General features: G+C 42.6%; 1 protein-coding gene across 4 annotated transcripts in view; it reads right to left on the bottom strand.

The window, feature by feature from the left end:
- Positions 1-26270, bottom strand: part of sept12 (septin 12) — a 100413-nt gene that overhangs the window by 22490 nt on the left and 51653 nt on the right. For 2 of the 4 annotated variants that reach the window (XM_039824315.1, XM_039824316.1), the window contains exons 3-4: positions 10978-11361; positions 5663-5791 (exon numbers count right to left, since the gene is read on the bottom strand). In XM_039824315.1, the coding sequence (XP_039680249.1) occupies positions 5663-5791; positions 10978-11361 (513 nt within the window). Of the gene's footprint in view, positions 1-5662; positions 5792-10977; positions 11362-19552; positions 19897-23443; positions 23514-26270 lie in introns of those variants that run through there. The other 2 variants (XM_039824318.1, XM_039824317.1) reach the window with 2 other exon arrangements.

Here is a 26270-nt window from a genome sequence, read left to right as displayed (position 1 = left end):
TTATAATCAACTCAATGTTCAATTTGTTCAATAAAAGAAAGTCGGAAATGAATTCCTGTTATTTGTTTGAAATTTGACAAGCAGTTTGTTGTATTTTAGCAGAACACTTAAAGCAGCAGAACTGAGAACACTTTAATATCTGTTCATTTATCGCATAAGTAATATCGTTATCGCGGTATTCAACGTTATCGCATAATTCCCTCATATTATACCAGTCCTACTTCCTAATCATTTTAGAGAGGCCTTTGACCGTTGGGTCTGTGGGCCATGTTGAGGTCTGGATGACACTCTGAATTAGGGATGCACCGAATCCAGATTTTTGGGGGTTCGGCCAAATACCGAATCCTACTCCCATCCTCAGTCCATTAACACAGTTGTTTGTTCGGTGTAGGGCTAGCAAAGCTGGTAATGGCCGTCTGGTTAACACAAGTGTTTAGCTGTGACAGTCCTTCCTTTGCCGTACCTGAAGTTGCTGCATTTTGGCTGCTGTCAGGAGATTCCTTCATGCGCAACTCGTAGTCTTTCGGATGTTTTATAAGCAAATAATTTAACAGTGGCGATGTTGTGTATTGTTTAGGGTGCTTGCCACCACGAGACATATCGCCTTTGCAAATTGTACATGTAGCTCCACTTGAATGGCCTTCTTTTCACTGAAAGTACTGCCAAACAACACTTTTTCTGCTCACGAGTTCCATTTTCACTTTCTCACAGCCTGCTGCATTGAACGGTCAACCTACGTAAACACCTTCCCGTAATCAACGGTGGCGTTATTACGTCGACCAGCGTAGCACGCGTAGTGCCAAGCGTAGTAGCCTGACAAGCCAGACTCAGATCCAGATGTTGGGTCTGGGAACTCACCATTGACAGGGCTCAATCCGAGGGGCGGGATAAACGGTTGTCTTTCAAATTCCCTCTGCACGCAATAGGATAGCGCTACAACCAGGCAGAGCAACGAAGAAGGTAGCGGAGCTAGTTGATAGATTCAACTTTTGCCGTATCTGGTCAGCAAAACTCCGAACACATCTTCCTTTTTTAAGAATGATTTCTGTGTCGTTCTTTGTTCTTTTCTCAAAGAAAAGCTGAACTCCAAATCTTCCAGAAGACCGCTGTTCACCAGCAGCAGCAGCCATAAGCCCGCCCACCGACTCTATACACGATGTGATTGGCCTGACCAAAATTTGGTTTTTCCAGCTCGCAAGCCAATGGAGAGTGCCTAGACCCCCCCTGGCTGCAAAATAAATTTGCTGCCACTAGGGTGCGTCTAGATTTCTAGGCTACAAGCGTAGGGTTCGGTGGAAAAAAATTCTAAGATTCGGCAGATACTGAACCCCGTCAAAAAGCCCAATATTCGGCCGAATCCGAAGCCAAATACTGGATTCGGTGCATCCCTGCTCTGAATAACACTATTGGCTAGGTTCCCGTGAAAGTAGGATCCTTAGCGTCATTTTAAGACCCTTGCTCTAGCTTCACCATCAAGTCACTATTTCCACTTGTACACAGGAATTATGACAATCTAACACACCAACTGACTTGAACTCGCTAAGCACATCTGCCCCCCCAGAGGAAGATTTGATTTTAATGACATCATGACCTTTCCTCTCGCTGCGGTAAGGCTCTGAGAAGACCAAGATCATGGTTTGTTCTGTTCAACACTTTCTTACCGTAGGGTGGTACCGATATTTGCCGGCTGGACTTAACTTGGTTTTGTTTTACTTGTTATAGTAAGTGTCTATTTTTAGTTATGAGTCCTTCCATCACATAATTCAATAGTTTCTATGAAAGTCATTACTGGCTATATTAAAATGTATACATTATTTTGAAATGATAAGTCAAAAGTTTGAAATGGAAAGTAGGGAGGTATGACAGCATAAAGAGGGATGTTCAACAGGGATCAGATCAATGTGCTGGCAGTCTCGCATGTCCAGACCTTCCTCCACAGCGCAGCAGAGGAGGGTCCGGCTAGCCCACACGGCATTCCGGGATGGGAGAAAAACGTGCTCTGGTTTATTGGCATTTCTTTAAACCAATCACAATCGTCTTTGGGCGGTGCCTCTGCAAAAATAGCCTCTGGAAGGAACTTGTTTTGGTGGAACATGTGTACGTTCAGAAGTTGTTTTAGTCGTGCAACAGAAAACTCAGATTGGACAGATATGGAGTTTTTCCATCACATGGTACCAGCTTGACTCGCCTCGACTCTTTTTTTTTTTTAGGTTTTTCATTATGAAATAAAGTCCCCGTTACCTGCCAACAGGTACTTTTTTTAGTATCACCTCCGTCTAGGTTCCAAGCGAGCTGAGGCGATACCAAAAGGTGACGTGAAAACCTGCAGACTACTGATTGGTCGGAGAGAATCGTCACTAATCACTGCGTCATCATTGCTAGCGACAGACAGGGGGTGTCCTGAACAAACCTGCCATTTTTTAATAGTTTAGCGATGTTTTTTTGGTTTTTTGCTGCCTCCAGCTTCTTTTGAAACTAAATCTTTCTTCTTGCAAAACAGCCACATGCTGAGAATCAAAACCAACACACCTTCGACGTTTTGTGTGTGTGTGTCGCGTTAGGTCACGGCAGTTTCCTGCGGCGTCGCTATGACGACCAGCCACGCTCGCCTCACGCATGAAGTGGCACTAAATCTGCAATGGAGGGCCGTGCCCAGCAGAGCTGGTACTAGCAGTAGGTAAGCGCCAGGGTTGTTTTAGTCGTGCGAGAGAAAACTCAGATTGGACAGATAGTCTAGCTAGCTGTCTGGATTTACCCTGCAGAGATCTGAGGAGCAGTTAACCATAGTCCTCAGAAATCCACCGGAATGCCAACACAAAGGAAGAGGAAGGGGGACGGATATCCGTCTGAAAAGAAGGACATCCGGCGGAATGTCGTGAACAGGGGCGTAGCACAAAATTCTGGGCCCTGTAGAAAGGGCCCTCCTCACATTAGGGCCCTGGGTACCCAGTCCCCTTTTCCCCCCCAGTCCGACGCCCCTGGTCGTGAATATAGACTAATGTGCTGGTAAATAGGCGGTACAGTTTGGACATGCTCGTCATAATAGCTTTCATCATCCTATAAAAGTATGGACCTTTTTCACAGCAGACATTTTGACTTGTCATGGTAGGAAAAGCCCAGCTGAAATTGATAACCTTAACAATGGCTCAGTTCGATCAAGTGTCCCAGGACGCTATTTCAGTGAGTCAGCATGCCCAATACCAGGACCTCTCCTAAGTGGAATGCAGCCATCAGTAATGGGTTTGAATACACCTGTGCTTTTCCTACTAGGACATGTCAACATGTCTGCCGCGCAAAGGGTCTATTAGTTTGTGTGTGTACTCAGGCATATTAACCTATTACAAATCACCCTTTAGGTATAACTCACTTGTAACAGATCATCCTGTCCCTCTGGCTAATCCTTGGGAGACTAAATAGAACATGTGAAGAAACCCGCAGTTTGCTTCTGAATCACGACCGTGACCATATTTAGGCATTTTGCTGCTATGCTGTGCTCTTCAACAGCATACTCGAATAGTGACATTTATACCTGGACAGAGTTTTTCAGAGTGTGCAGAGTGTAAATGTGACAAGCATTAAAATATACATATGTGAGAGTGCAGGAGAAGATGTTTATGGAGGACGTCCTGGTCTACAGCTTCACATTCCAGAAAAAAAAAAAAAAAAAAAAAGAGCATCTACCCCAAAACAGACGCATCGTGTGTGTGTGAGAGATAAATGATGTCTCATGTCTTTGGCCTGATGTTTTCTTTTAAAGCAGCGCATGTGCACGCACGCATGCGCACACACACACACACACACACACACACACACACACACACACACACACACACACACACACACACACAAAGCCTCTGCTGACATTTATAAAAAGCAGCTAAAGACACATCTTTTCAGTCAGGCGTTCGTTTGACCACATTGTTGACTGTATTCCTATGTATTTTATGCTTTTGTGTTTTACTTTGATTTACTGTGATTTATTGTGCTTTTTAAGATTATGGATTTGTTATAATGTATTTATCTATTTGGCCTGCGGAGCACTTTGTGACTGTCTGTGATAAGTGCTGTACAAATAAACTTTACCTACTTACTTACTTAAACACAGAAACACACACTCACACACGCACGCAAAACACACACACAAACATGCAAATGTTACCGTCTTTCTAAACTATCTTTTTAATAAACTGTCTGTACACTTACAAAGTTCTCAATGCTTCGGTTTACATGTAGGGACCCTCATTATGCTACCGGGGAAGCATGGTGCTATTCTGAGCCTTGTTAGTGGTATAGAAATAGCGATTTCTTTTTACTTTACATTAGCCGTGCCCCGACGACTAGCGCTATAAGCTAATTAGCGGTTCGCGATAAAACTGGCCACATTCGATTAGCATGAAAACAGATCCCAGAGAACGGTCGAACTCGGACACATGTGTTATTAACCCCTAGGTTCATTTTGCACCGGATTTGTCCTTTAAGCTAAATTAATTGTTACGTCGAGTTGGTAATTTTTATAAAAACACATTTTTGCCGTATTTGATGAAACTGTACACTACACTAAACATTTGAGGTGAGACATAGGCAATGTATAACTGAATCCTGAGTTTCCTAGTTTGATTGCAGTTCACGAGCAGTGATTGGCACCGTTATAGACTTCTCAGCTCTGATTGGCTGTTTCCCTCCCTATCAGGATATAGTGGCAGATTTAGCAAATATGACAAAAAAAGATTTTTTTAAGTTACCTACTGAACCTTTAAGCTTTGTTAAGTTATTCTTTGAGGAAAAGATTACAAAAAACAGGTAGTGTCTGATAGCTGTTTTCTACAGGAGGATTTCTATCTACAGAGCAATACAACACAAGACAATTTGGGTAAACTGGCCCTTCAAGGGACACAATATCCACCTGTGTTTAGTAGTACAGATGCCATATACACACATTGTGAAATACATTTACTCTGGATTCATCTGAACACCTTTTAAAAGAATAAAAAACGATGTTGTGAGCCGTCGCAGCACAAGCCACTTGTCACTTGTTCTTGGTCACGAGACAGCAAGTAAAAGGAAAAGGCCATATGAAAGCAGGATGGGAGTGCTGTGTCTCCTATTATATCATCAGTCGTAACCTCTTCACACTCAACAAATGCAATCAGTTCGAATAAGGAAGACAGAGAGTACAGAAATATAACACACAAACATGAACACACAAACATGAACACACACACCCTAAAAAGCCAAAAAGGAACAAACTCACATATTGTTATTGACAGACAAGTACAGCATGTCATGCCTTTAGGAGCCTCAGGAATCATAACACATTCCCCTGTGTGTGTGTGTGTGTGTGTGTGTGTGTGTGTGTGTGTGTATGTGAGAATTAAATCCATATACCATACCGATACCATTCCAATACCATGGATCGTGACACTGTTGCAAGGCATGCCAAAACACTTTTTAAACTACAATGTTCAATGTCAAAAAAGTATCTCAAAGTGAAATAGCCCAACGTGGTGTCATCATAAAACACTATCTAGCAACTCTGACGGAGCTCTGTAGCGGCTAAAAACAACAAGCAACTGCTGCTCGGTTTTTAATTCATTCTATCGCACCATATGCATTCACTTTTTTACTTCTATTTTTAGGTATATTCAAGTTGTTATGGACTCACCGTGGCTGACTGAATGCAGTTTGACTGTTTTGGAGATCTTCTCTTCGCAGTTGGGCGTGCAGGACTTCCGGCTGACTTTGGACTTGAACAGAGTGTTGACCAGCGTGGACTTTCCCAAACCACTCTGACCTGCGCACACATAAAACCAAAGAAACGTTATTGTTATTTGTCACATACAACTGCAGTACAACGTAGGGAATTTCAATATCTTTAACCCATCCTAAGCATCAGGAGCAGTGGACACATACACATACGCTCAATCGTGTTTTACAACCCGGTCTCACGGCAGTTCGTGTAAACGTCCACGTTATTCTTAATCTATTGATACGTGTTCACTGAGACGTTTTTCTCGTTTTTTAAGTGTAAATGTCACATTATTTTTTACGTGTAAATGTCACATTATTTTCTCGGGGAAAGGATGCCGAGAGGCGGCCGAAAAGGTCGCTCCATAAGCCGGAGGCCGCCCCGAGACGGGCGCACGAGGCGGCGCTCCAAGGCGGCTCCGCGCTGGGGACGCCCACAATAACGGGATGGCGGAGGTTGGGTTTAGGAAAAAACTTACGGGGAAAGGGCGCCTTAAACGCCGGGGAAAGGGCGCCTTTAAACGCCGGGGAAAGGGCGCCTTAAACGCCGGGGAAAGAGTGCCTTAAACGCCGGGAGACACGCCACAGTAACATGCGGGACAAAACGCCACACGCAGGGACGCCATCCCCGCTCACCCGGGTGAAAGTCCTGTGTTGTTTGACCCATCCACCACCCCGACCGACCTCCCTACGCGGATTTTCGGCTTTTTATATCACTCCCTACAATTTCGTGCTGTGGCCACAAAATATGCTTCCCATTGAAATACATTACTTCACATTTTCGTGTTGTCCACCACGTAAAAAACGACAAAAACGTCTCCGTGAACACGTATCAATAGATTCAAATAACGTTACATTTACACGAACTTCCATGAGACCGGGCTGTGTTTTAAGACCCCACCGTCGACTTCAAGGCAGCGCTGCGACCGTCGACTTCAAGGCCCCTAACCTAACCTTAACCCTAACCCTTCCATGCAGCGTGGCCTGGAAGACACCGTCGGGGGCTTAAAACACCAAACACCTACACGTACAGTGCCCGGCGAGCAACTTGCGGTTCTGTGTCTTGCTCAAGAACACTTTGACATTTGGCCAGAGGAGGACAATCTTGTGGGTGAAGGCCGACCCCTTTCTACACTCTCAGCCACATGCCAAGTATGTGTAAGAGTGTCTTGCATTTGTTTCTGCCATGTATCCTTATCTGAAGAAGACAATAAAACCCCTGCCAACTACAGTTGCAGTTCCGCTGGATGTCCCTCTTTTCGACCAGATGTCCGTCCCCCTTCCTCTTTCTTTGTGTTGGCGTTCTAAACTCCGGTGGATTTCTGAGGACTATGGTTAACTGCTCCTCAGATCTCTTCAGGGTAAAATCCAGACAGCTAGCTAGACTATCTGTCCAGTCTGACTAAAACTACTTCTGAACGTACACATGTTCCACCAAAATAAGTTCCTTCCCGAGGCTGTTTAGCAGAGGCACCGTTGCTTCGTCTGGTGCTTAGCGCCGCCCAAGACGATTGCGATTGGATTAAAGAAATGCCAATAAACCAGAGCACGTTTTTTCTACCATCCCGGAATGCTGTGTGGACTAGCCAGACCCTCCTTTGCGGCTCTGTGGAGGAAGGTCTGTCTAAACCCCTTTGATTTGTTAAAAACACAGATAAAGTCAATTTCATTTCAAGTTTGACAGTAAGACTCAATATGTTGCTTAGATATGTTTTTATGTGACAGAGGGCCTTCAAAGTGGTGTTAGTGGTGGATATGTGGCATTCTTTAAAAAAAAAAAATAACCTGAATGACAAATGTTTATCCCAAGTCACATACAGGTATACTTTTAATGCTGTCTGTTAGTGTGTCCATATACAGTATTTTAAAGTAAACAGGCATCAGCCCTAAAAAAAAAAGCTGCATATTTATTAAAGTTATTGGAACTCATCTCTAAGGTATAAATAATTAGATTACTGGAATTAGAAATAAGTATCAAGGGCAAGCTTCCTGTTTTCAATCAAACAGCAAGGGAAGTGTATATCATCTGTTTGTGTGCGAGGCAGGAAAGAGCAGACAACCTCAACTCTCAAAACCACTTCCTCCTCACAGAATCACACTTCCTCTTCCAATACGAAAAGCAAACTATATTATCTCAAAGAGGAAGATTGAGAAAAACGTGCTCTGGTTTATTGGCATTTCTCTAAACCAATCACAATCGTCTTGGCCGGTGCTAAACTCCACACGGTGCCTCTGCTAAATAGCCTCGGCAAGGAACTTGTTTTGGTGGAACATGTGTACGTTCAAAAGTTGTTTTGGTCGTGCAACAGAAAACTCAGATTGGACAGATAGTCTAGCTAGCTGTCTGGATTTACCCTGCAGAGATCTGAGGAGCAGTTAACCATAGTCCTCAGAAATCCACCGGAGATTAGAACGCCAGCACAAAAGGAAGCGGAAGGGGACGGACATCGGCGAAAATACATGCATCCGGCGGAATTTCCTTTCCAATCCCGGAAGTGGAACGTCGTGGATACAGAATATGTAATGAGTGGTCCCCGTTAAAGTCCAGTTACCCTGCTGTGGAGCTGAACAGAATATACACGCGGGATACCCCCACAGCACACAGAGTGTCTTTTCAAACACAATGTAATTGTAGATGTAGGACAAGTTTCCTCTAAGGGAAAAGGGAAAACACAAAGAACTGTTGTGAAATCCTGTGACATTTTGGTGACCTGGTGGCCATCATGTGAGCCAAACTGCAAGCTCGCCACAGTGGAGAGCTTTGCTGAGTGGCTCTGATAGAAGCCGACCTCTCTGTGGAGCTCTGTGATTGGCCAAAGCACAGCAGGGTGGCTGGTTTGAATCGGAGAGGATTTTAGTAGTTGGCTAGCACGATGCGCACGCACGCACACGCACACACACACACACACACACACACACACACACACACACACAGTGCGTCTCCCTATCTTTGTGGGGACCCGTCACTGACATAATGCATTCCCTAGCCCCTTACCCTAACCTTAACCATCACAACTGAATGCCTAACCTTAACCCTTACCCTGACGTGCCCTAACCATAACCTAATTCTAACCTTAATCCTAAAACCAAGTCTTAACCCTCAAACTGCCCTTTAATGTTGTGGGGTCCAGGATTTTGGCCCCACAAAGCTGTCCGGACCCCACAAGTATACTGTATTGCCGGTTTTTGGACCCCATGAATGTAGTTAAACGAGAATATACACACACACACACACACACACAAACACACACACACACACACACACACACATTCCGACATGACCAATCGGTGTTGATGGTAAATGTAGTTTAGAAATTGCGTGCTACATTGACTGAGAAAGCTGCAGTTTGCAGCTGCAACATCTGTTTGGGCATCTTCGGGCATCCAGTGCCGTCATTTGACATGACCGTGACGTAGTTGGAGGCGAGGAGGAACGACAGGCTACTTTAGCTTAGATTAGTCCTCCGTGTAGCCAGGGATTATGCTCTACATGCTGCTCACAAACAAACTTTTTTTGTTCTTGTCGCTTGTATTCCAAACTGTAACGGCTCCCTGATCAGACAGCTGCACGCACACACGCGTCAGTTTTGTGTGCAATACATTAGCACAATGATGATGTAACTTTGATAACAAAGCAGGCGCTGTTTGTGAGCAGTGTCCGAAATTAACTTTCTGGCTCACCGGCCAAGTTGGCTGGTAGCCAAGCATATTTTATACCGGCCAAAATATGTATTTTTTGTAACGTACATCACAAAACTTTGTGGGTTGCAAGTCCTGTTTGGTATAGGGATGTCAATCATAAACCGTTTAACCGTAAATAGACAATAAGAATTTTGACTGATTAATACTATCGATTAATCAGTCAAACAATATTATTAACCCCTTGTGTCGTCCTCCCATCGACCATGCTGGGTCAAAATTTCAAATGAAAACTTTTTTCAATCTTTTTCGACACTTTTGATGCTCCCCGATATTTTTGTCACTTTTTCCATCATTTGTCACGCTTTTCAATGTTCTTTTAGGATTCCCCCCCCCAAATGCTATAAATTTAAATTAAACACCCAAATTCAATGAAAGTAGTCAACTGATCATTTATTTTACTTGTAAAAAGCATTGTTAGGAACCCTCCACGTTACTTTTTTTGTGATATAGAAACTTTTGCACGATAAAAGCAAAGGCTATCCAATCTATTTATTAACTGCTATTTGTCCATAGATACATGGAGTGCGGAAAGTGTCCAACCCTCTCTGGTGGATGAACTGGGACTCAGTTTCCTGCTTGTCGGTTAACGGTTAATGATCGGTTAAAATTTAATTTCATCATGCTTCCTTTTAGAAAGCTGGCTCCTGCCAAAAATCACCACATACTGGCTAATGAACTAGCCATCAGTAAACAGAAATGAAGTGGTGGCTGGCATTCCGGAATGTGCATGTGTCAGTGTATATTTGTGTGTGTGTGTGTGTGTGTGTGTGTGTGTGTGTGTGTGTGTGTGTGTGTGTGTGTGTGTGTGTGTGTGTGTGTGTGTGTGTGTGTGTGTGGACTTACAAATACTCTCAAAACACAGACATCTGAAGATAGTATGACTGAAGCAAGTTTCTGTGTTTCTGAACTACTTCACAAGCTATACAATTTTCACTGTGTTGTTGGTGTGTGTGTGTGTGTGTGTGTGTGTGTGTGTGTGTGTGTGTGTGTGTGTGTGTGTGTGTGTGTGTGTGTGTGTGACACGCTCCAACGTGCAGACAGCAGAGGAACAGAAGAAAGTAGCTGCAGCTTCACCAAAATGAAGAACTATTTTGTTACAAACATTTAAATAAATAATTTTATTTTTTATTTTTACATAATTACAGTTTCTTTGTTTAACCGCAATGGATTGCTATAAGCTAAGGTCCGGAAAACTATATAATACTGCACTATTGTCAATTTTATGTTCATGAAAGAAAAAAAATACAATATATAATAATAATAAAGAGGCATGGTTTACTTCATAGGCTGTGTACTTGTGTTATTACAGTATATATGGGTCAAATGACAGTGATAAACAATGTTTACTGGGATTCATTCAAAACTTTAATGTATTTGGAAAAGCAATAATTCAATAAATGTTGTGTATGTAAATTTGACTGAAGGAGACAATTATAAAGCTACTCGCAATTATTTCTGACGCAAATAATTGGACAGCAAAACTTGAAATTGTTACAGCTCTATCTGGCGACCCTGTGTGGTGAGACTCACCGACCACCATGATGTTGAACTCCAGGCCGACCTTCATGGTCTTGCGCCTCATCTGGTCCAGCACTGCCTCGATGCCCACGTAGCCAAACAGGTCTGTGCCTCGGATGAAGCTCATCTGCAGGCCTGGCCCTGACTGGCACAGCTCCACCTTCACCTCTGCCTCCAGCTCCATCTCCTTCTTCATTTCTCCTTCCTCTATTCCCTTCTCCTCCGGCTCTGTACGAACCTCCTCTATATCTGGCGCGGAATTCTGGGCGTTCACGCCGGCTGCTTTTTCTCGGCACTTGCCCTCATCTTCTTGCTCTTGTCCCATGATGCCCCTCTCCTTCTCCTCACTCTCCTCCATTGGGCTGAGCGGGTCTGTCTCCAGCTCTCCCGCAGTTTCTGTGGGTAAAGATAGAGACGATCGTCAGAGAGACGTTACGCTACGGATTTGGCTTCCTGGAGGTTCAAGCTTGCATTTTTGGATTGCAGCAGCTGACCGTTTTGCATTCTGCAACAATAATCACAGTTTTCTATGGCGGACACACTATGTAATGAAGAAAACTGTTTCTAAAGTACCCCAATCTCTTTCATCCGTACACAAACAGAAATGTAAAAATGATTATTTGTGGTTTTACAACAATCACACACACTGTATTGATCTCCAAGGCTAACACAAGCATGTTCACACACAAACACGTTGTAGGACTTAGCTGGTCCATATGTAACCCTTCTTATATCTCTGTGTGTTTGTGTAGTCTGGTCTGTGCTGTAAGAGGATTGCATGGCACCGACGATCCCCCTGAGAACTTGTGGCTGTGTGTGCATGCGTGCGTGCGGACATACAAATACTCTCAAATGCAATTATGACACAGTCGTCTGCAACTAGTACAACTGAAGCATGTTTGTGTGTTTCTGAATGACTTAACGAGCTATAGCATTTTACAGGTCCTTACTCTCACAGCACACACACGCATGCGCGCACACATGCACGAACACACAGATGCGCGCGCACATGCAGGCACACACAGAGGCTGTTGGTTAGTGTGTGGTTAGTCCACTCCACATGATTTAATCAGCTATAAATATCCAACTGTACATCCACTGGAACGGAACTAATCCCCACGAGTCAGGACAGAGAAGGCCGGAGACACAGAAACACTAGTGCCGTCAGTTAAACACGTTATTAACGGCGCTAACGCAAACCCATTTTAACGGCGTACATTTTTTTTTATTAACGTTCTTTTTGGCCTAGCAAACTTTGTAGTTTTTTTTCACATGCTGTTGCAACAACTAGTAATGTTAGAAAAACTACAACACCACACCGGATCTAGCTAGACCGGAAACAAAACAACGGGCACGCCGCACACACTTGTTTGGGCTTGCGAGCCGGCCAAAGAGTAGTAGGCTAACGTTACGTTTTGAGTGGATGGCGAGCGCGAAACACCGAAATGGATGCCAACAAGCTGTTGTATATGTATATGTTAAGCTGTATGTTCTGAATGGAAAGTTTACTTTTAAAAAGTTGCCAAATGGTTCCATTGACAAGACCAAAGTGATGTGTGTGTTTTGTGGTTGTGAACTGAGCTATTGTCGCAGCACGTCCAGTCTGAAATACCACTTGATGACCAAGCACACAGCTGATGCCAATTCTCCGCTCCCCCCCTTGTCAAAGTCAGGCGACAAAAGCACAAAGCAAGCCTATCCACTTTTCCATGTTGATAAGAGCGTTAAAATGAAAAAAAAATAATGGGACAAAAATAAATCAAGGGACATTTAGAATAGATAAAAATGTGCGATTAATTGCGAGTTAACAATGACATTAATGCGATTAATCGCGATTAAATATTTTAATCGTTTGACAGCACTAAGAAACACACAAGTTTTTTTTTTATATGCATCATTACATGTTACGCTCTACTAAAGCTGGAAGTGTTTAACTACTAAAAATAATATGAATTTTGCACATATGGAAATGTATTTGCTGAATAAATAATGAGGTTTACCACGAAGTTGCAGTTGGTTGTATTATTGGAAATGTAGGAAGTGTTTTTGTAGACCCCTAGGGATTAAAAGTCAAAATATCTTCGGCTTCTTCTACATATATTTGGACCATTGTTGTATTAATGTGTCTCTTGTGAGTCCCCCCCCCATCTTTACGAGTGCCCCTTTACATGGACCTGTATCACACACTTTGAGATGAACTTGGAGAAACACTGATGTTTTGAGAGACAGAGCTGTTCATCGGAGGCATTATTACCCAGGTATGCGGCATCAATTAGTTTATTCTGTAAATATTTAAAGCAACACCAAAGCACTTTTCCTCTTCGGTCCCCCTACAGGTTGGAAGCGGAATCGTCCATTACCGCTGTCTCATTCAAACTACAGATCCGCTACCCGATCTGGCAAACTTGCATTGTGCGGTTCTAGCCGGTAGACAGCTGCAAAGCGAATGCAGAAGTGCCGTTGACCCAGTTATGAGTAGATGAACCACTGAAACGATTTTGGAAACATTATTTTAAGGTACAAAAGAAACTTTGGTGTTGCTTTAAAATGCTCACAGAGAAAAAACAAGTTGCTCAGTAGTTAGTTTATCTAATATAAATGAACAATTTAAAATATTATAAATATAGTATATTATATTATAGTTCAGTTTTACTCATTTCCTCATTCATTTGTCTCTGAGTGATGTAGGCCTACATTTCCTAAACAGTATAATGTTACACCAAATGCCATGAAAGATGTGATACAATGTCTTTGGCTAATAAAATGAACGGTATGTGGCTCAATATGTAACTGTAAAGACAAGAGCACAAAAAAAAAAAAAAAAAGTGGAGACAGAGACACAGAGGACAAAGTAGCCCATGGAGTTACTGGTGAGTAGCGATGCATGTGAAAAGCAAAGTGTGTCCAACCACAGGAGAAAGAATCAACCCCAGGCAGTGTTTGCTCAGGGCGGCAGAAATACAAAAGAAAGGCAAGAAAGAGAGAGAGACAGAAGGAGACTGGCTTTTCCTTCTCATATTGATTCATATACTAAAACATGATTTATCACAAACATGTAGATGTTTGTAATATTGCGGGTAATGTCAAGGACCGTATAACCGTATAGGTGAGAATACAGAAAACCATACCCACCTCCTTCTCTGACAAGTGCATTGATTTCATTGTACCATTTGGTTTGCAAATGAATAGAATTGTGTTATAAAGAAGCCAATTTAAATATTATGGAAATATTATTATCTAGAGCTATGATTCTTTTTAGTTTCTGTTGTTCTGATGAAAACTTTGCCTAAACTGAGGTTTTACACACACAAGGCCAAAAAACTAACTTGTACATGTCATTAGGCTTTCTGAATAAAACATATACAGTACAACACTGCTGAGAGAAAGATCACAGGAATATTTTAAAATATTGTAGTTATGTTTGAATTTACATATAAGAATCCAAGTATGTATGCATGCATATTTGGGATATTATAAGAATAACATACAGGGCCTGAAATGATAAGGTCAACTAGGGCTTCTGATTTTTTTGTTTCTGTACTTGATACTGCTTTAGTGTTTTCATGCTTTTTTAAATCGCCAAAAAAAACGAGCAGCCCGCTGTAACCAGCTGGCCAGTTAGCTAGCCTGCTAATTCCACCATGCTATCCTGCTACAGTGGTTACAGAATGTTAGCCAAACAAATTTGTCACTCGTTCTAGTGATAGTTTTCCTACACTCTGACAAGAGTGTGAGGATTAAACATTAAGTTGTTAAATTTGACTCAGTAGTGGCTGGCCGGCTTGCTAGTTAGCTAGCTAGCTAGCTTGCTATCTAGGGGCCTCAGTTCTCAGTTTAGAACAGGGGTCAGCAACCAAACGGTACAGATCCATTTGTCCGACACAACTGAGCGTGGTATCGCAATTTCCTACAGCCATGGTTGATGCTCCACGCCCCTAACCAGCAGCTGATTGGACGAATGCGTGAGGTGGGTCTGGCTACTCGAGAACTTCAACGGAGTGTCAGCTCGTTGAGAACACAATCTCATATTTTACAAAAATAGTTCACCGAAACGTGTTTCTGAAAACATTTTAAGAGAGAAATAGGCCATGCAGTTGCTGAATCTGTCTTCATTTCAGATCAACAAAGGTTAGTTTGAAAGATTTTCGTCTACTTCTACTGGATAGTCGCGTCGCGTTCAACAGATTCATTTGCATAAAGATGGGCATCGGCCAGCTTTTTGACGCGCAGCATTTTTTCCAATGCAGCGCCGCCTTCCCGGAATGCTTTGCAGGAGCGTTGAAGTCGCTTGACGTCACCCATAGGAATAGAGTGGAACGCGGCACGACAGAAGCTTCGCACGGTCAAATGGATCTGTAATGTTTGGCAATCATGTGGGTAGCTTAACCAATGGCACACTAGCAACAAGTGTGCAAAAGATTTTTTTGAATAGTGCCCTCTCATCCGCATGCATAATGACCTCTTCCACAGCCATTGGCAGGAGCACAGCCTGTTATTTACAGTAGTTTGATTGACTTGTTCCCCATCCCCGCAAAGACCCGCCCTACTCTGCCTCTGATTGGCTAGTACTCGTTGCCTTCTTTACAGAATGCGGCGCAAAGAGAAAAAATAACACCGCCTGAGCAGCTGGGTAGATGATGGCAAGCTAAATGCTGATAGGGCCCACTGATTAACAAGAACCTTTTATAATAGCACTTATACTTGTAAATAAAAAGGTTGCCAACCCCTGGTCTAGAACCAACCACGTTGCAGAGGGAGAGAGGTCTAATGTTATGGTCTTTAAATTAAGTTTTACGGTATAGGACATTATTTTAGGGCTTATTTTGTAATGTGTAGGTATGTAGAGTTTTTAAAAGACGAGTTTCTATTGATATAAATATACCTATTCAAGTTGTTATGTCTCATACATTTGACCTCTTATGGACATAATGCGCAAAAATATATATTCCAGTATAGTAAGAACCTGAGGGAGGGACCTGATGAGATACAGATGAAAAATGAGGAGAGCCTTCTGTGTGTGCCCACTTGACTTTGGTCGTTTGCTTGCTTTCTGTTAGGGGCCGACTATTGCCAAAGGTGCGGGACACATTTCAACAACTAAGGCGACCGGGCACTGTCGGCCCAACTTTGGCCGGCCGTCTTGTTGTTGTGTCAAGGCTATAAGTCTGATTCCAAGTTTTCCTTGCGGTTTCTTTTAAAGCAACACTATGTAACTTTCAGCAGCAGCTGTAGTTCCAGTTGGACAACCTGTAGGGGGACCGAAGCAGCGGGTGGCGCTAGCTGTAGTTCCAACGAGACAACCTGCAGGGGGACCGAAGCGGGAAAAGTTACATAGTATTGCTTTAACATTTGCAGTTGCAAACCAATTTCCCCCGACTGTGTCAACAACGTTGGTTATGAATTAGAATGTTATTGCACTGATCCACACGGAACTACACTGAAAAATCCCATTCAGTATGATTGCAGAGGGGGCAAATGTTGCAACCTCACAATATAACATGTTCTAACCCGATGTTTCCCCAACGTCATCCGCCAAACACGTCTAAACAATGTCATGACGAAGATCTGATGATGACAAAGAAGAAGTTCACCTACAGGAACCAAGCAGCAACGGCCTCGCCTACTGTGTTCTTTAGAGGTGTTAATGCTCTCATGAATATTAAAATATGAACCTGGAATTGGTTAAGTAGGGGGGGATGCCATCAGCCATCACATGTTGGAACATTTGGGCTGAGAGAGGGACTGTCCTCTCGAAACAATTGACACAATTTTTGCATTTACCAAATGGTTTAAAAAGGCACAGTGGTATGTCCTCATTCATCACACCACACTGGGGTGGGATCAGCAGGGCGATTATGGTTTTACCAGAGAGATATTTGCATTGACTGCAATATTCATGTATTATCCCCATCAACACTCTGATAAGAGAAACAATCACTATTTAAAAGCATGATCTAAAGCCATAATGGCATTGCTGAAACACCATCAGGAGTGATGAGAAACATGGTGGATGAGCATGGATAATACTCTGATTCCCATTATTACATCATTTCATTCTGTTGCTGTCTGAACGGGGCTTTGGTCTGACTCCCCTACCACGACATGCCCAAGCCAAACTATCTCCGGTCTTGTCAATGACAGACCATGACAGCTCAGGTGTTTACTCTACCCAAGGCCCAAGGCCTTTTTAGTCATGTTCAGTTTTAAATGTGTGTTTGAAACAAACTATTTTGTATGTGTCACCCAACATATACCCCAGGTGTGGTCCACTCGAGAAAAGTGGAGGGAGTAGCTGCGTGATGAAGTGAAAAAGAGAGCTTCAGAGAAAAGCCAGAAAGTTTCAAAATATAGACACGGCAAATTGTCAATGTGATTGCGCCCTCAGAACGAAGGTTTAAGTTGTTGTTAGACAATCTGACAAGCACTTTGTTTGAAGCAGACTGAGACCTTTTAGTCAGACTCTCTACAATGACGTGCCCCGGCCAAGCCCAGCTTACCCAAGCATCCTCAATGACAGACCGTGATAGCTTCGGTGTGAACCCAAACTATGCCAACTGAATTCTTCAGGGCTTTTTAAGTCCTATTCAGCTTGACCTGGAACTGCAGTTCCAAATGGGTAGAACATTTCACAGAAGACAGATAAGCAATTAGAGTTTGAGATGAGGATAAACTCTGAAGAAGACTTTAGTACTGAGCTGGCCGAAGCTCACAACAATTCATTTATGAAGCATGGATCTACACCTCCACAAGTATATAGCGGCATGGCTTACACTGCTTTCACAGATACAAAGTAGTAGGGAGTCTCTGGCCTCTCATAAAGCTGTAGCTCTGTGGGTGAATTGTGTTCATCATGTAATTTACACACTCTCCGACGGGACAGTCTTTTTGTGACGTAGCCGGCGCACTACAAACGACAAAGCAGTTAATTTGTTTCTTCAGAACACAATATTTCCGTTTGTAGTCTTTCTTTTTAAACATGGTATGCATGGATGAAACTATTTTAATACATGCCGCATCGGTGTCCATCAAAACGAGCATCAGGGAGAAATATGCATGAAGTCGAGCTTCTCTCAACTTTACCATTTAACGCCGGCGGTCCAAGTAATGACAACAACACTGTTGTTGCATCCGCATGACGCAAGCCTTCTGTAATCGCACCCCCACCCCTCCCCCACATAGTTGCTGGTAGCCAAGGAGGACACGGACTCTTCACTTCACTCAAGTTTCTGTGCGCGAAAGTCACCAGACGCCACAATCTTCTGAACCTACGGTGGTCCTACTGAGAAATCCAGAGAGCGTTGTGTGGAGCTGATAGTCTTAATTAGCTTTGTAGCAACTCATTTGGCAACGGCTTGAATGTAACGGGCGTTCATTAATATCAAAAAGGTTATGCACTAAAGCTTTGAGTCTCTGTAGCTCAGCGGACGCCGCTGTCCCCTGCCTCATCGAAACAAGTAGAGATTCCCTTATATAAAACCAATACAACTTCTGATTACTACTAAAACTATCCTAATTTCCTCCCAACACACTGTTGATGTCCTCAAACAACACAGTTGACAGGACATAAAACAGTCATAGTGTACAGAGACGACTTTTAGGGTGCAACTCCTTTGACCCAAACAAATATGGCAACCAGATACCTCATTTGAGCTAGAATTGAGAGTTGTTAAACAACCTGCTGGGTTTGGTTTCTTCACATTTTGTCTATTCTAATATTAGTTTGTGGTCTGTATTGACTTAAATTAAGTTATATATATATGTTATATATAAATAAAGGGTTACTTCTATTTATCTTTGAAAAAAAAACAGTGAGAATGCAAATGTCTGAATCGGTCGAACACAATAGTTAAGAATATAATGGTCGGTCAAGACATCTGATGACATCATTTTGGGCTCTAAGAAAATGTAATGCTCATTTTTCACAGTTTTCTGATGTTTTACAGGCCGCATGATTACTTGATTGATCAAGGAAGAAATCGGCAAATGAATAAATAACGAAAGCAATTGTTAGTTGCAGCCTTACTGTATTTACTATGTAATATATAGGGAAAGTATATATGGGGGAAAATACTGTCATAAAGAGTCCTTGAGGGTCTGAAAATAACAGCAGGTACGCGTGATAGATCGCCTAGAAATACATAAATGAATAAAAACATCAAGATATATAATATATAATGCATAAATACAGATTTTTTTTTATTAGTATACTAATATGCAGTTTTGTGACATATGGAACACAAAGAGTGGTATATGGACAAGTGAGCGAAGCAGTTCATTGACAATGTGCTTGGTATTCATACAGACACCACAGCATACATGTGTTTCCAAAACTTAAAACACCTTGGCAACAAAGCAGCAGTTCTAGCACTTTCTGAGTCTTGCAAGCCTTTTTTTGAGACTGACATTTAGGCTCTCCGATTTAACAGTTAGTAAGAAGCCAGCCGAGGCCTAGCAACCCTCCCACCCCCCATCCTGACCGCCAAAGTGGACCAGTCCTGTCAGCTTTCATTGTTAGCCCAGGGGAACTGAGCGTATCCCACCGATTCCCATGGGGGATGAGAGACACACACACACAAAAAAATCCTACCTTCTCTCATTCACTAAAGCCAGTTGTATGCCTCCTTGGTTGGCAGTGAAGGGGGCTCTCTGAAAAGAAGAACTGCCTCTGCTTTCTAAACTCCTCTTTCTGCAAAGTTTGTCCGCCGCGGCCGTGATGGTCCTGCACACTCTCTGTCAGTATCTCTCTCCCTCTCTCTGGTTCTCCCTGATCAGGAGGAGTGTGGGGAGTGGAGAAAGGGTGAGAGGCAAAAAAATAAAAAAAAAGAAGAGTGAGAGCGCGGGGGGCTGTTGGTGGCTAAAGGCAGCTCCTGGATCCATTCACATGCAAATGGTCCAAGAAGCTTCCACTAATCCCTGAGAGGAGAAGGACTACGCCTCCCCGCTCCCCCTCCCCCGTCAGAGTCATTTATCCAGCCACGGCCGAGCTGTCAGTCAGTGTGGGATGGAGCTGCAGGCCGGTTCCAAGTGGCTCCGTAACTGACCTATAAAACCAATTAGTTGAATCCAACTGTGATTCCTTAAAGGGGACATCGTTGGACTGCTTCACGCTACGTTCACATTCCCTACCTTCTGCTTTTATCACTTTCTATTCTCTCTTTAGCACCACCTTTTCAAACTTCCATTATTGACCGTCCAAAGTTAAAAATCCTTCTAAACAGTGCCCTCTGACTATCAAGCTGTTGAGTTCATCTTCAGTTATTACTGAGCACTCACAGCCCCTGGGTTTTGCCTCCCAGGCAACATATGCAGGCCGTCCTAACCATCTGATTGGTGGGAGGTTTTGGGACTGCATGCAGCCTAAAAAATAAAAAAAAAACTGCAGAAAACATTATATTATATATTATTTTGTAGGATTACCATTATACCATTATTTGAATTATTCAGTATGAACATGTATGTCCCTGTTCAGTCGACAGGGCGTTCAGTGTGCTTATGATAGATGTTACTGGGTGAAAGTAGGTCTAAAAAAGTAAACTTTGACCACTTTAGCTGCTGCTCGAGGCATAGGTTTCCCCTGAGCACAGATTAGACCTCAAATCAAGCGGTGATGCTCTTAAGCGTATGCTCCTAAGTTTCATAAATATGTCTGTCATTATCTCGTCACATTTTAATATCGCGAGATCTCGTTGGACGATATAGTGACATTTCAGCAAATTTCATAAAAGTTAGCTAAACTGAACCTTTAAGATGCAATTAAATGACCAGACTTAATAAAAACTAACATGTTACAATGCTTTTGGGAAAAACCCATCTTGAGCTTTAGAAGGTTGTACAGATGGACTTTATGATTATCTTTCTTGCTTTAGTCAAACAACATGGCCTTCTCATCAAACATCTCCTAGTTTTGTCATTGGTCTGCAGGTGGTGTGAACAAAGTGTCACTGAACGGAGTGACAGACATTATGGTCAGGTCACGTGCACGAGTAAAAAGAGAACTGGGTTTGGTTTTGTGCAGTGCTTACACCACGGCTGGTGTGTGTGGTTTCAGGTGTGAGGTCTTAACTGCACAGCAGCTACAGGAGCTTTACTCATTGTATCGCTCATTAAGACAATACAATTCATTAATACAGGTTTTTAATGTTATCTGTTAATTGTGGGAGCAGACGATGCATGAAAATGTTCTGTGTGAACAGACAAAGTTTTATCTTATTGGACCAATACCACATTTTCTATTTGTATGTGTCTTGACAAGAACTGAATCTATTCTCTTACAGATTAATACAGATATATTTTCCTCAGCTAATGGATGAACACCAAAATCACATGAATTTTGTCTATCGTCCCACTTTAAAAAGTCAGAAACAGATGGAAATGTGTCTTTACACACAGGAAGAGGCAGAGAAAGAGAGAAAAAAGTGTGACTGTATTCTGAAAATTATTTAGGTGATTTTCACACAAGCTGCCGCAAAACTATCAGTAACTCACGTTCACACTGATAAAACTGTTGTCAAAGCAAGTACTCGGCTTGGTTTTGTGAGCGGAAGCATCTTGACTGATTTCCAACATATGTAAATGAGCTGTATTTACATAGCGCTTTTTTAGGACTACTCAAAGCGCTTTTACATAGTACAGGAACCATTCACCATTTCCACACATTCATACAGAGGCTGCCGTACGAGGTGCCACCTGCTCATCAGATAAACATTCACACGCATTCACACTCCGATGGCGCAGCATCGGGAGAAACTGGGGGTTCAGTGTCTTGCCGCAGGACACTTTCGACATGGGACCGCAGGGCCAGGGATCCAACCGCCGACTTTCCGATTACCACCTGAGCCACAGCCTCTAAGTGTCAAACGATGTCATGCATTCCAGTTTTAACTATGCTTCACGCACGAACGCACGCACGCACGCACGCACACTTGCAAATAACTGGAATGGCTCTTTCTGAATGCCTATCATGCTTTTACAGTATGAAACCCTGACAGCGTTAAGTGTGTCTAGCTCAGTATGCAGCCATGATCTTTCCACATGGAAGATATTGGGCAACTTCTTGGTGACCAGCAGCTTTTACTGTAATCAAGTCGCTTAAGACGATTAGAATTGTGTAAAAAGAAGAAAAACAATTATGAAACCGAGAAGATCTCACTATTGCGTGTTCTTGCCTAACTGAAGCCAAACTGAGCTAATGAAAGTCAGGAACAGGAAACTCAGCTTTATGTGACAAAGCTCAGAGACACACTCTCTAAAGGAAAAGTGTCTCTCACAGTGCGTTTACATGCAGTTTAAAATAACAATTATATTCGGGTTAGTTAGCTAACAAAGTTAGCTTCCTAAATTCCACCAGACACTGGTTACAGCTAACGTTATAATCAGCCGAAAAAGTTGTCAGTCGTCTGGCGTGAACACTGTGCTGTGACAAGAGCGTGTTAATGAAACATTAAGTTATTTGACTGATTAAAAGGCCGATCGGTGTAATTTTGACATAGGTCAACCGGGAGGAAACGTCATTTGTGCGTTGGCAGAGCGCTGTCAAATGTGATTTAAAGGATATCTCTAATAGTTATTTTTCCCTATTAACTTGTTAAAAAAATTGTTAAAAAGTCCCATGTGCAGACCCAAACCTCCAATGAGTTGATGCTACTAACAAGTACGGTGTGTGTATCAAAGCCTGATATAGCTTATTCCTCTGTGCATAGAGCTCCATTGTTGTCCAAAAATGATTAAAAACACATCAATGAGCCACGCTGTTGCACTGGCTGACATGTTTATTTTGACTCAATCTCTCATACAACGCCCTTGCTGCTGGAAATACTAAAGCACCAAATGTTCTTCATTTTTTATCCACTTAATCTAGTATTCATTTTTCTTAATCTATTCTACTGGTTTCTATATTGCATTTTCATGTTAAAATGATATGGTTAGCACAGATTTTTAAACAGGCCATAAGTATTACGTACTTCCTGATAATGAAATATTGTGTCAGTGTTACACACTGGGAAGTATAAAGATTACACCTGACCCAACACTTTATGCAGACATATGAACGGACAGTTTGTGATTATTTTGTACTATGCTGATGATAGACAGCTGTTCATTCAACATCAGACATAAAATGCCAAGATACAAATTGTGCTGTAAAAAAAAGTAACACGTACCACAGCACTTCAATCAAACCACTATGGATAGGTTCCTATTAATCCTAATGTTATTCATTTATTCTGCTCTCTGTTACCTGTGCTGAGATGCCAACACACTCACAGCTGACAAGCATGCAAACCAGTTTTCACATGTTGAGATCTGAAGTGAAAACCCTGAAACCCACACACACACACACACACACACACACACCACAGAACAACAAGTGTGCGACTAACGGAGAAAAGCAGCACATGAAAAGAATGCGGCCAGAGGACTGTGGTCCAGTTAGAAGCTGTTTAAAGGGGCTGAAAACAGGAAGGAGCGAGCTGTACTTTACCTGGTGTGGAGACACAGCAGTCAGCAGTGACACAGATATACAACTGGGCAGGATGTCATATCACTGACTGTGTGTGCAGAGGGGCGTGGCACTGTGTGTGTGAGTGAGTGTGTGTGTGTGTGTCAGAGGATGATGCATTTCCTGGCCTGTGGGGGGAAACCGTTTCCTGGTTAGCTCTTCTGCTGGCTGTGTAACTCAACAACAACATTAACCGTTTGATGGCAATAATGTCACATGTACAGTGCTTTTTAATTCACACAGTTTGTGTCACTGTTCCATGCAGGAGCTGTGAACAGCAAGCAATGGGCAACATTTAAATTCAACTTAATCCAAGAAAATGAAAAAGTAATAACTACCATACAATTCTTCTTCAACATCTGATCTATTACCAGCTTATAAAATGGTTATTGTGAATGTTTTAGCAAACAGTTGCCTATTAGCATTAATGTCAGGCAAATAGTCACTCTTCTTTTAGCTGTTTTTGGTTTGCTAGTCTCTTAACTGTGTCTGTTTGCTATTTGGTGCTGAGCAAGTAGTGTACATGCTTTTTCAGAGCTTGTTCAGAGCTTTTTCACTGAAAACAGCTGCCTGGTTTCCTGCTGCTACTACTACTGGAAAAATTAAAATAAAAGCGGAATTTGCAGGCTGTCAAACCAAAACAAAAAGCTGAAAGAGGCTAAAAGCTCTGTAGAGCTGAGGGCAACTGCAGAGTTGGAGATTATTCTCTGTGGGGTTGTCACTACTGGCAATTCTTTTTACATAACACCTAAAGGGGAACCACTTTTACACATGAAAGCGTGTTTACAGGTGTTGGGGAGTACGACTGCATTTGTGTAAAGAGTTGTGGAAAGTCTTTTGTGACTCCACATGGAGCTGGATGACTCAAGTGATGGCAATTGTCAGTTGGTATCTTCCAAAGTTACATTTTAAGCAAGGATAGCCAGACAAAGAGAGAATTTGATACTAAAATCACCATAACTTTGGAAGATACCCAGCCGATTTGTGCGATGCAAGTCTCGCATAGCAATGGCCACACTTCTAAAACAGTCTGGCTGCGTCACTATTCTGCACATAAGTGGAAAAATTGCTCTGGGTTGTCTGTATGTCTTTAAACCAATCACAGTGTCGGGAGGGAACTTCTTTCGTTGGACATTTGTACGTGGGGAGGAGTTCTGCCCTCACCTTCCGCTCTCTGTGTGTGTTGCCATTTTCAAGCTCGCTTCGGGAAACAACAACAGCCTTTGAGCTAGCGAGCTACACACTGAAAATGGCAAGTTTTGAAGAAAATTTGGATCGTGCAACAAGGTAGGCCTGCTTGGTTCTTTCGGGGAATGATTGTAAAGATTTACAAAGAATACATTTAGGGCATATTACTCTCTAACTGGGACGTTTTGGGAGCGATTGGTGGGATTGCTGTGGACGAAGTACACACAGCGATACACCGGTAAGAGCAAATGAGGTTTAACCATGTATCCTGCTAATTTAAATAGCTCACGTTACTGTATTGTATGAACAGTTAACTTCATTTAATACTGCATGTGGCGTTTTCTTTTGCAGGTTGCAAATGTTCCACCCAAACAAGTGTCCTGACACTATTTAGCAGAGCCATCGTCGCTGCGTCCGGAGCTTAGCGCCGCCCAAGACCATTGGGATTAGTTTAAAGAAATGCGAATAACCCAGAGCGTTTTTTTTTCCCCCCTATCCTAGAATGTATGTGTGGTGTAGCCAGACATGCGTTTTTGCCGGATCGTCCGACGACCGACGCAGGCTGTGTGAATGCCCACCAAAGCCATTTTGTTGTGTCCGCGCGGACTTGTCCCAACGTGTCCAGACAGCCGCTCTGTTACAAGTGGTAGCGTAGCAATCTACTGTCCACGTTTGGAAAGTGTCCTGTAAGCGGAGTATAAACAGAGCTACTATGTGTCCGTGGTGTCCGCAATTGTCCATTTCGGAGTAAAATCGAGCCTTTACATTGGAAGGTTGTGAGAAAGATTTCATGATGACCTGTATGGACTGGAGGAATGAGTATATCAACCCAAACTGTTTACATATGGGCATGGGAGTATTGTTTTAAAGTGCCCATATTATGAAAAAAATCACCTTTTCTGGGATTTGGGGTGTTATTTTGTGTCTCTGGTGCTTCCACACACATACAAACTTTGAAAAAAATCCATTTGAGTGAGATACGATTTCTGAATGTGTCCTGCCTTCAGTCTCCTGGTGAGCTGGTCAAAATCTGAACGGCATTCTACGTCACTAGCCGAAAGCATGCTAGCGCTAGCATGCTACCTCGTTCTCAAGAGCAAAGCACTGCTACAACACACACAAGTTCCCCATAATCTACCGTAGAACTACTTACATGTGCACCCTCGTTTAGAAGAAGTCTCCCAGCTAATCCTGTACATCCTTGTAACTGACTGAAAATGGAGAAACAGCCTTTCTTTTACTGTCTATGGAGCTAGCTGACATGATCTACATCTGAGCTACTGCGCGTGTGCGAGTGCAATCAAAGATAGTACAGAAGAAGAAGAAAAGATGTCTCACTCTGTAGCTAAAACAGAGACCTATGCAGTACAACAAAAATATGGTGTTTTTTGAAAATTAAACAATGTAAAACTATTCTGTTCCAACCTTAAAATACAATTATGAACCTGAAAATGAGCATAAGATGCACGCTTTAAGACAGACATAAGCAAGGTGAACCTATCCTTTAATTCTCAGTTAAGCTTGTTTTCTATCATCATTGTATGAGTGTGGGGCGTGGACAGTAGTTCACTCAGATTTCTGTCAGATCTCAAGCCTTTGTATACAGTTTGAAATGGAAATA

The sequence above is a fragment of the Perca fluviatilis genome, chromosome 15 (assembly GCF_010015445.1).
Source record: "Perca fluviatilis chromosome 15, GENO_Pfluv_1.0, whole genome shotgun sequence".
NCBI lineage: Eukaryota > Metazoa > Chordata > Actinopteri > Perciformes > Percidae > Perca > Perca fluviatilis.
The sequence above is the reverse complement of the archived record's forward strand: the minus strand, read 5'-3'. Positions and strand labels throughout refer to the sequence as shown.